This window comes from Lolium rigidum, chromosome 6 (genome assembly GCF_022539505.1).
Source record: "Lolium rigidum isolate FL_2022 chromosome 6, APGP_CSIRO_Lrig_0.1, whole genome shotgun sequence".
Classification (NCBI taxonomy): Eukaryota; Viridiplantae; Streptophyta; class Magnoliopsida; order Poales; family Poaceae; genus Lolium; species Lolium rigidum.
In genome coordinates, this window is record NC_061513.1 from 52,466,096 (window position 1) to 52,476,708 (window position 10,613).

At 42.1% G+C, this 10,613-nt stretch overlaps 1 protein-coding gene and 1 long non-coding RNA gene across 3 annotated transcripts in view; one reads left to right on the plus strand and one right to left on the minus strand.

Moving 5' to 3' along the window:
- LOC124660178 overlaps positions 1-448 on the minus strand; it is a 5,258-nt gene extending 4,810 nt beyond the window's left edge. The window contains exon 1 of the mRNA XM_047197975.1: positions 3-448. Coding sequence (XP_047053931.1) covers positions 3-448 — 446 coding nt within the window. The remainder of the gene's footprint in view (positions 1-2) is intronic.
- A 3,549-nt stretch (positions 449-3,997) lies between these two features.
- Positions 3,998-10,327, plus strand: LOC124666017. 2 transcript variants are annotated; one of them, XR_006990777.1, is made up of 5 exons: positions 3,998-4,246; positions 4,793-4,993; positions 5,990-6,206; positions 7,470-8,846; positions 10,277-10,313. It is a non-coding gene; the product is annotated as an uncharacterized LOC124666017 (long non-coding RNA). The 2 variants fall into 2 exon arrangements; XR_006990776.1 differs by having other exon boundaries at positions 7,470-10,327.
- Positions 10,328-10,613: the final 286 nt, after the last annotated feature.

Here is a 10,613-nt window from a genome sequence, read left to right on the forward strand (position 1 = left end):
ATTGTAGGTTGGAGACGACGTACCTACGGCGGAAGCTGGATGGCACGAGCGAGAGGAGGCGCGCGATGTCTTTATTTGAGAGGCCGATTACGGTGAGGCCAAGGACGACAGGGGCCAGGGTCGTCTCCACGCCGGCGCAGAGAAACCGCGGGTCCTTGGCGACGAGGGCAGCGACGTCGGCGGTGGAGAGGCCGAGAGCGGCGAGGAAGGCGAGGACGGCGTCGGGGTTGGTGGGGGACTTGAGGTGGGAGAGCTTGGTGGAGGCCTTGGCGGCTTGCGCTGTGGTGAGGCTGCAGGTGTCGACGAGGTACTGCTCGACGGAGAACCAGGGGCTTGGGGAGGCAGCAGGCACGGGTGCAGCCGCTGAGAGCAGCCGGTGGAGAGGGGAGGTGGAAGAGGCGGCGGGAGAAGAGAGGAGGCGGGTGAGGATGCGCAGGCGGAGGAGCATGGCGGCGCGGCGGCGGAAAGCGGGAGACTTCCGGCGGCGGAAAGCGGGATACTACTCCGTATAATGGGCCTCCATCGTCAAGTTTCATGGCAGGATGGGCTCCCATATTTCCTTCTTTATAATTAACAGAAAAAAACTTGTTTGGAGCGGGTATCACTAGGGAAGTTATTTCGTTTTGAACTTCGAAAAGTCCGGGGAAATTGTCCTACTTTGCAGCGGATTCCATGGGACAAGTGTATCTTCTATATCACTAGTTGAATGCCCGTGCGTTGCCACGGCTCGTTAAATTTATTTACCGCTGCACCGTTATATAGAAATAGAACTATAGAAGTAAAAAAAAAACTATGGTTGTGTTTGAGTGAATGCAACAAGCGAAAAATATGGTTGTGTGGAGGATATGCGAGTGAGGACACATCTGTAATCATCATTTTAAGAGCAACATCACCACCCAAGGGAAAGACATGCAATGTGGTTTACTCAAACATGTCATGCTTTCATTAGAAAAAATAAATTATGAAACTCAAGAAATACGATAACATGAACATAAATTTAATTTTTATTTTCATTACAATGTGTTACTTTCATGAGGAAAAATGTTGAAGAGGACCATCTCTCAGCTGGTCTTGTTGCTTCTACATTTGAAACCTAAGTTTGGGCTCGTTGTTCTGAATTGCAAGTCCTCTGGAATCCCTCTACAAACAAGGGCATCAAGGATCACTAAAATAATTCTACCATAAGTTGAATTAAAGCTTATAGAAACTTCACAAGACAAACCTGTGATATGGAAATGTATGTTGTATATATAAATTTAAGAAACAATCCATCAAAAACAATCTGTGTTGACCTGTGTGCTAAAAGAGTGCTCTTTTATATGTAGCTTAGCACGTGTCCCATGCAATCTACAAGGGTGTTCTTAGGTGCCCCCTCTTAGATCATGCATTAGACCCAACAATGTGCCGATGCATATACAACCAGAGAAACATTTCATAAATCATATAACTCACTAACTGGACTGTTAATGGACTGTTACTGTATATGCCACAAAAGATACGCTAGGTAGTCACACTTCATTGCCTTAATTTTTCGCATAGAACGCCCGTGATAAGAAAAGAAAATACAAAGAGAGAGGGTAGCTAGCTTGACAGGCATCTTGGCAACAGTAGTTATTGTGAGTTTGAAGGAAAATGTGAGAAGTTACTTAGCTCTCCTCTCTAATATTAAAAATCGTCCTATTTCACACATACTTTGGTGGACTGCAAATCAGGTACACAAGAATGAACATGGTAAGTATGCTAATGCTGAAGTCTTAAGAAACACTTAGAGTAAAACATGCATACACCATATGTTAAAATGATAATGACAAAACATGAAATTCATTCACCTTGTACAATGGTCTCATTACCAATATATATCTTTTAAGTAGTGGAAATGAGCTATTGATTGTGGACAAATAAAATAAAAAAAGCTGAATAAAGGGGCACATATTCAAACACAAATAATTGAGGTATAAAGCAACAATAATATTCTGCCCAGCCAATCTTATTCTGAACTATTCATAGTTAGCTTCAGATTCGCCCACAACGTTGCAAGTAACCTGCAAATGATCGAGGAAAAATGAAACAATCAGCATCACTTGTTTCATAGGTTAATGGACAATATAAGTTTCTCATTTCCATCTTGTGCTAAACATGCCAATGTACTGAATTTTCCTACCACTAACAGGATACAAGGATACAATCCAGTGCACGGACTACCTTGTCATGCTCGCATATGAAGACCTAAACAAAAGTCATAGAACAAATAAGCAGCGCCTCTTCCTCGAGCACAACATGTCATAACGGGGTATAAATAGGCAATGTTCTACTTCCAGATCATTACTTAAAATTGCATATTCACCCAGAATGTTTGCAAAATAAAGCTTTGTGTGCTAAATATAACTGCAAAATATTTTAAAGTGGGATAATATAATTTTGCGGGAGTAACATAAGAAGGGATTTACCAAATCCCCATGTAGCTTTATTGCCCTCAAAGTGATCCCTATGCTTTCTGCAGCTGCAAGCTCCAGAGTTGTCCTGAACTCATAATTCTTCCACCTTCTCAAATTTGCCACCATGTGCTAGTTCATGGGATCAGCAATAACCTCACTATCTTCCGGGCTTCAACAGGGATATAAGTAGGCCAGGAGAAAATGATTCAATTTGTGCCTGACTACTAAGTGTAGTACTGAGTCAGCACATGATCGTTCCCAAGGTTCTTAACAAGTTCAATTGCACTGATTATCAGAGAAAAGAATGTTAGCATATCAGATGTAGTAATATATGCATAACGACCACTGAACAACAAACGTCGCCAACTTAAGTGATGCCCTTCATAAACATGAAAACATATGCAGAGTTCAGACTGTTTTGAACACCTTGTCGACCAGCGGCTCGACCGCATTATGGATAATTTGCCAGCAAGCTTCACCCTATTGTTCTTGGGGAATCGTAGAGCGCCTCTATTTCCACCAAAATCTACACATCCCACAACAATTTCACGCTCAGACCATCACACCACAGCTATACACGAAGTAGATAAGGGAGCACTAAGAGAGGAGCACCTGCAGAAAGACCCAGTGATGACGCGACGACCGAAGCCGCAGGGACTCGACCGGTCTCCAAGGCGCCCACCCGGGGCGCGCGAGGCTCGACGCCTCGATGTTGCGTGCTCCCGCATGGAGCGACGCCACGTTGAAGGGAGCCGGCCTTGGGCTACATGGACGTGGTTGTATGGAGAAGGGGATATGAGGAATGGGGCATGGCTAGGGGGTCAGCGGTGGGCATGGCGAGGCAGGCTGAGGCGGAGCAGGGAAGGGATATGGCGGCCGCGGCAGCGACAACCATGGATGGCGTGGACAGGGTTTGGGTCGTGCGACGCGCGAGGACGGCGCGAGGACTAAATTAGTGGTGTGGAAATCAGGTGTCACAGGCGGAGCAGAGAACTTTTCGTCCGCTCACCGCCAGGCGATGGCACGACACTCTCCGACGTCGACGCGGGACGGGGAGGACACAAGAAAAGAATAAAGGACGAGGAAGAAGGAGCTGAGACGAGGCCAGTCACGACAATTTGTTGGAGGTTCTTGCCGATCGGGAGGAAGCTATTTTTGTTAAGTACCAATTTGATTGATCGCGTCATTATTAAGGCAAACAATGGAAGAGATAGGTCAACTATTTTGGGAATACTTTATGATAATTTTGGCAAGCTTTTAATGCCCGTGTGGGATTGATTGATATCGTGCTGTGATATGATTTCCTAATTAGATCGGACGAAGCAGAGAACTTAGATTTAACCGAACGGTCAGGATGTTCCCAATCTCCTCACCAAACGCGTTGTATGACGTACGACCAACTAGAATCTATACCTAATCTACACTACTTAAAAAGAAGGAACATGTTCCTTATTCTGCCAATACGTCAAAATTTTGGTCGTACCTTCGTCGTCCCGCAAACCGTGCCTCCCGAAAAAAACGGTTCGTCAAAACCATCCCTTCATTCCCACCCACGACCGCAGAACGCCCGACGTCCCTCTCCCTGTCTCCCATCTGCACGCCGCCCCGCCCAACCCAACCTCCAGCTTTCCCACACCACTGCTCGAGCCCTAGGACGCTGCCACAAAGAAGAGGGACAGGAGAGGATAGCTGAGGGTTTAAGCGAGGAGAGAACAGAACGAATCGAAGGACAGAGATTCAGAGAGAGAGAGAGGCGGAGGTTTTTCTCCATCTTCGTCGTCCCCCGATCGATCCAGGAGGGAACCGCAAGGGTACGTACGTATCTGTGGCGCCGACGGAGATCCAAGTTCATCCAACAAGGGCGGAAATTTCGATTTTTTTGGCAATTTCTTATCCTCCCCCGCGCGAGATCCTCCCACTTTCTGGTTGGTACCCATGATTTGATTTGATCTGGTGGTTTTCCGCGCGGATCGACCGCCTTTCTCCGGGGGCGCGGTTTCCGATGGGTTCCGCCGGGGGGAGCTCGGGTTCCGCGAGGACCGGTCGAATTATGCTCCGTGATTTGGTTTTGGACTTGGTCGACGAGACTCCATTTGGATTTGTCCAGCCCTGTGCTGATGGATGTGAACACATCACTTGTAGTTTCAGACCGAATTATGCTCGGCGATTTGGTTTTGGGGGCCGATTCTCGGTCATGGCTGACGGAACCTCTTAATTCCATCAGATTTGGCAAGTCCTGTGTGCGCACGCTGTACTGATGTGATCACAACACTTGCCATTTCAGACATTTCGGGAGTTGAATTTTGTGAGTTGTCCCTTCGATTTGGTAGGAGACATGATTCATGCCGTTTCTGCAGCTTTCAGCAATCGTCTACCATGAGTGGATGGCTTGTTCCCGCCCGGCGACCTGCCTGAGGATCAGATCGATGGCCCGGGCCGCCAGATCGATGGGCGAAGGGGCGTGATGAAGACACCAAAGGTAGCAACGACGGTGGCCGGATCAAAGCACAGTGACGGAGGAGCTGAAGGACAGGCTGCTCCCAAGCCACCATTATCAGGTCCAAAGATCAACACACATCTCCTCGCTGTCTAATCCTTGAAGAGGGAGGGCAATAGCTAGATCTATCCGAGATGAACGGCCGGTCGGCCGCATAGAACCCCCCATCTGCTGCCAAGAGTCATCTTTGGCAAGCGGAAGACCCAAGTTAGCTTGCATCTCTCCTCCTCCTCTTAATTAGACTGCAAGATCTATACTAAATTAGTCCTGTCAGAGGTTTGTTTCTATATAGTACTATAGCACCAGATTTGATCTTTGACCACCCCATTTTTATATTTTGTTTTGTTACTGTATCCATAATTGTTTAGCTGAGCTTCGTAATATCGTGGCTAGGCAGGGCTATACATATGAATGAAGCTGGCTCACATGAGGTTGCAGTTCAGAGCCTAGGTTAGGGTCCCTGCTTGTAATAGTGGTTTAATTTCTAGGCACCTTTGCTTTGATACGGACCTGATCATGACGTGCAAATAGAGAATCCAATCTATAGGAATCCATTCATTTGTTCGTTCATGTCGATTTTTTAACTAGAATAAATCTGCTCTAATCTGTTTGAAAGCATTATTTAACCTCTGTAAATGTTTACTCACCTTTTGATTCTCTCTGTCTCCTTGTAGATTCTTTTTTGTTTGTTAGTTTAAGATTAGTAACCTAGCGCATGGCCAATTATCACATGAAAATGACTTTCATTTTGTAAACAGTTTAAACAACAGAGCTCCTGCCATATACACTTGGAGCAACAAGAAAACGAAGCCAGTCATACATGAAAAGTAGGTGTTTTGCTTAACTGAAATTAACACGATCAATTAGGGTGACAACCCAATCCAGAAAGCCTATAAATTTCCGGAAAATGTTGCTGCAGTTTCTATCATGCGACTCATTGCTCGCTGTTGGGTTGAAATGGTGATAACTGGATGTTCATCAAGGCTTAGAAAAGTTGTTCAATTAGGTTCAGTTTCTGAAGAAATAATCCCATCCTAGCATATCTCGATTTGTACAGATTTCACGGACGAAGGGCACGGGCGCAAGAAGCTGACTGCGCTCGTTGCGCATCGGTGCGTGGAGATGGAGGTAGGGTCCTCTTGGTGGCGATGATTGACGAGCACGGAGGAAGGGGGCGTGGTGGTGGAGGCAAGGGCGTGGTTGCTGATCGAATGTGCCTGCCCGTTGCCGCCTGCTCTGAGTTGTACTGCGGCCGTGCTATGCAAGCACCTCAGGTGTGTCTACGTTCCTCAATATTTTCGTTGATTCTCCCCTTGATGTCTACATTCCTCAGATATTTTTTTATCAAAAATTGATGCATTCCAGTTGGAGAGAATGTTATGAGCAAACACAAATTGCAGAATTGGTCGCAAACTAGAATTTTTTCACATGACTGGTTATGATTTTATTTAGTTTTATTGAGCATTGGTGTATTTTTTCTGTTCCAACTACTTGGTATGCATGCACATGACCTAATGCTTGCTTGAAATAGCATGAAATGAGGAATCTCTCCTCTCTTCTAGATTCAATGTTTTACTTTATTATATGTACTGAAAATTTGTATGTTCTTAATTTAAGTAAGATCATATACACCATGCACGGAGGATGAAGCCATGAATCTAAGCATGGCTTTTTATCAGTAGCATGATTGACACTTTTACTGAGCAGCCCTCCAAGCAAAAGGAAGATGCACAAATCAGGAATGTTGCTCCAAATATTGCAAGTAGAAGGAAACTGCAAGTGTTGCACTTTGATACCATGCTTTTCAAAACTTTGTAGACTTTGCTGGTTTTCTTATGCATACCTAGCACGTTAGCAGAGTGCTCTGGTTTGAACAGCTATAATAATTCACCAAATATTAATGAAAACTGAAATGGTTGTTATCATTGTTTCATGTGGATTGTTTGTCTTCTAATCTTCTTTAATACTTTACTGGACCACATGCTAGAAAAGCTTGTGCATGAGCCAAAAGATGGAAATTCATGGCATACTGATACATACCACACATAATACATGTATATAAAAGAGGAAGTACAGTACGTTTATATTTTTTATGTTTTTTTTCTGGTTTCTGGGAGGAGAATTTACACTAGAGAATGTGAGGACCTTTGTGTGGCTTGCCATGCTGACCAAAGCTCAGCAGAAGGAGCTAAAAGAAATAAGAACGATCATGGCATTAATCACCAGAAGGATGATGTTAGTAGTTTCAAATAGATTTCAGGTATCTTTCGACCTATTTTGCCACAAAATTTCCACCAGATCAATAGTTTATAGTTTCATCCGTATTACATAATCTCACCATTTTGTGGACTGAACATATCTTACTTTGACATAGAGGAACCTAACATTATACTGTATGACTCTTTCGGTAGAGGCGGATAAGAACTTGCTGAATGCAGTCATATATTGTCCAAGATTAGGGTACTCCGCTGTTCTGTTGATCCAAAATTCATTCAGAATCTTTGTCAGAGCCATTTTATTTATTGCCCTAACCACAGGTTTCAGTGGGGTGCTAGAGAAGGTTCCTTATGTGATGAACCAATTAGGAGTGTGAAGTTCAAGATCTTTAATGAATAAATGCAATCACTCCAGAACCATACCGTGGTGGTGATCAAATAATCCCAGAGCCCGCCGGGTTGTCTACTCAGCCTTGCCTGATGGCTAATCCCCGTCTTATGGAGCCTGTTTATTATGTTGAGGTTAGTCAAGGACTCCTTGCTCTTGAAAATAGACTTACCATTGCTAATGGCTGTAACGACGTGTACATGAGATAAATCCTAACTCCATTGCTAAGGAAGATTCTTCTAAGTTGATCAGGTTTCTACAGTCATTTTAGTATTACCTTTTGGAAGAACGGTAAAGCTAGAACTGTCTGCTAATATTTCCTTGCAGTGGTTACCTCTTAGTATTTTGGCAATCAGGTTGTGGAATAGGTTCACCCTCATATTAATGTAGGTTCCAGTTAAAGGAATCATGTGAATCGTAGGTTTATATATTCACAAATGGACCTATATACTTTTGATGTGAATAACTAAAGGAATATATTCCTTCTTTTAATTAGTGATATTCAGTTTGGTGAGGTTTACCAATAAAATGAAATGCCCAACAACTGTTCTTTTATACTGCGTCTTGCATTCTGAAACTTATGTTTAGCGCCTATGTAAGGAGAGTGCCAGCCACTGAGGCCAGTGAATTAAGGGTGTGGGTCGAGTGGCACAATGAGTTAGATAAATATGCATAGTTGCAAGATTGGTCTGTAAAAAGGAGGATAGTTTCTTGAATGGATTAAGGTTAGGGAGGTTTCCATCATGTACTACAGCATTATAATGGTAACCAACTTTGGGACACACATAACATAGTTGAAGCTATGTCTATGGGACTCATAGAAGAGTTAGTTCCTACTCCTGAACTAGCTCATGACTGGTCGTACTCTTAAACTAGCTCACGACTGCATAAAAAATTTCTCATGTAAATTCTTAGAATTTTTGGAAAAATCTATTAACCATTTGATACCTTTTCTGCTACTTTTTTGACATGTTTCTATCTTTCAATTTCTCGGAGATGCTTTGATAAACTCTGTAGGTGCTTTATTACCTGTACAGTTGTGTAGTGAATGGATGTCGCTGTACTGCAAAGGCATTTTGCACATCCGTGCTTGTGAAGACAATCTGATGTCCTTCCATATATTGTTCTGGAGGATGCAGTCTTTTAAACATCCAGCATCCCTCACCACTGATTCCGCTCAATTTGACAGCTTCTACTGAAAATTAATCACGACAACCATGACCATGATGATATACCTCCAGGAATTTTCATTGACCTGGGCTTTAGTTTGTGATGTGGAAATACACTATATTGCTTTGCAACGTAGCAAGGTAAATATAAGCTGATTTGTATCCTCTTACATACTTTTTCTTATCTACTATTCTAATTTGGAGTCCACTGGAAGTACTGTAGTATATTTAGTTGATGCATAGGTCCACATGTTGTTGTAGTGTATGACTATATAGTTGCCAAAACAACTCAAATTCTCCATGTGCGTCGCACTTATTCAAATATTCTCAAATTACTATTACTGGAGTGCCATACTGTAGTAGATCTCTCATATAGTCATGTCATATTTACTGCATGGTTGACCTTGTATGTTATGTTCAACAATAGATGGAGAAAGATGAATCTCTGTAGGTTGTTGCAGGCTAACTTTTTGAAACATTGATTATTTGGCATCAGTTGTTGATGTATTGTCTGAAATTTGGTTATCCTGGATCCAAACAGAACTACACCTGGTTCCAGTAGGTCAGGTTTCTTTGTATTTTCTGTGCGTTCCATTCAGATGTGTCTTTTTTAGCTATCATTTCTGCTTGGGTCACCCTTATTTGCTTTGGAAGATACAACAAAGAAACAACTTTTGTTGAGTTTCCGTTGATATAATCCAGGAGATCCGAAGACACAGGCTGGTGTCTTGATGAAATAGAAAAGATTCACTTGTTTTCTATTGAAACTTTTAGGCACTAACCAATTAGATATGTCAGCCGTGGGTATTTAAATCACAACATTGAAAATATACTTATTTGCACATCGCAAAAGCCTCCTTTTCAGCTTATTTTTTCTATGCACTGCCTGTTATGTTTATACTTGGTCTACCTATTGCAACCATTTGTCATATTGGAAACACCAGTGCTTTATGCTGGTCAATATCGGAAACACTGATAATTGTTTGGCCAAAGATATAACGGAGTTGGGAGGTCTCAAGGAGACATCAAAGTTATTTAGGGAGTTCTACCATCTTAACTTGATATCTGCACAATTTTTGTAAACAAAATTGTTCCTATAACATGAAAATTGGCATGAACTATCTACAGCTTTTAGATATATGATGTATTTGAAAAAGCTTAGTACATAAGAAAACAACGTAATGCTAGCCTTGCCTCATTGTGGGGTGTAACTCTGGATTTGTGATTTTAAGGCTTACAATTGAAATTTATTGATGATCATAATAATAGTGGTGTGATATTTTATTGTACTGTGCATCAAAGTTTCGAAAAATAATCAGCTAACAGGAATAGCAGAGCTCCAACGAGTTCTGAGATGCCATTACATTCTTTTATTTTGTCTTCTGTTTTACATTATGCTTTGATTTTTTTAGATCTTTGACATTATATAATTTTTAATTGGCTAATGCAATAGTTTTCTTTTCTCGATAAAGGAAATATATTAATAATGCAACAATTTTCATATTATAGTTGTGCTCGTTGCTGAACATATGCATTGAATAAACTTTGGTATGTACATTAATTAAATGCAGGTATGTCGCAGTGCCTGATGAGGGTTGTAATTTCAACAAAGGCTACTTGTTCCAGTGGTATGTTATTCTGTAGTCATGTTATGGAAGTTGGAACTAGAATAATTTAATCCAAATTTGTAGCTTCTTCATCTCTAATTCCACTCTGATGTATGCATTAACCAAATTACTACATTGTTTTATTTTGTAGTTATCTTTTCATATTTCCTTGGCTCTATGGTTCGTATGTGGTACTGCACCACCATGGTTCTTCTATGAGGTACAGGCATGACAACTTTGACTAAATCGTTCAGCAAATTGATTTAGGATCAACAAAACCTTACACAACAAAAGTTTTGTT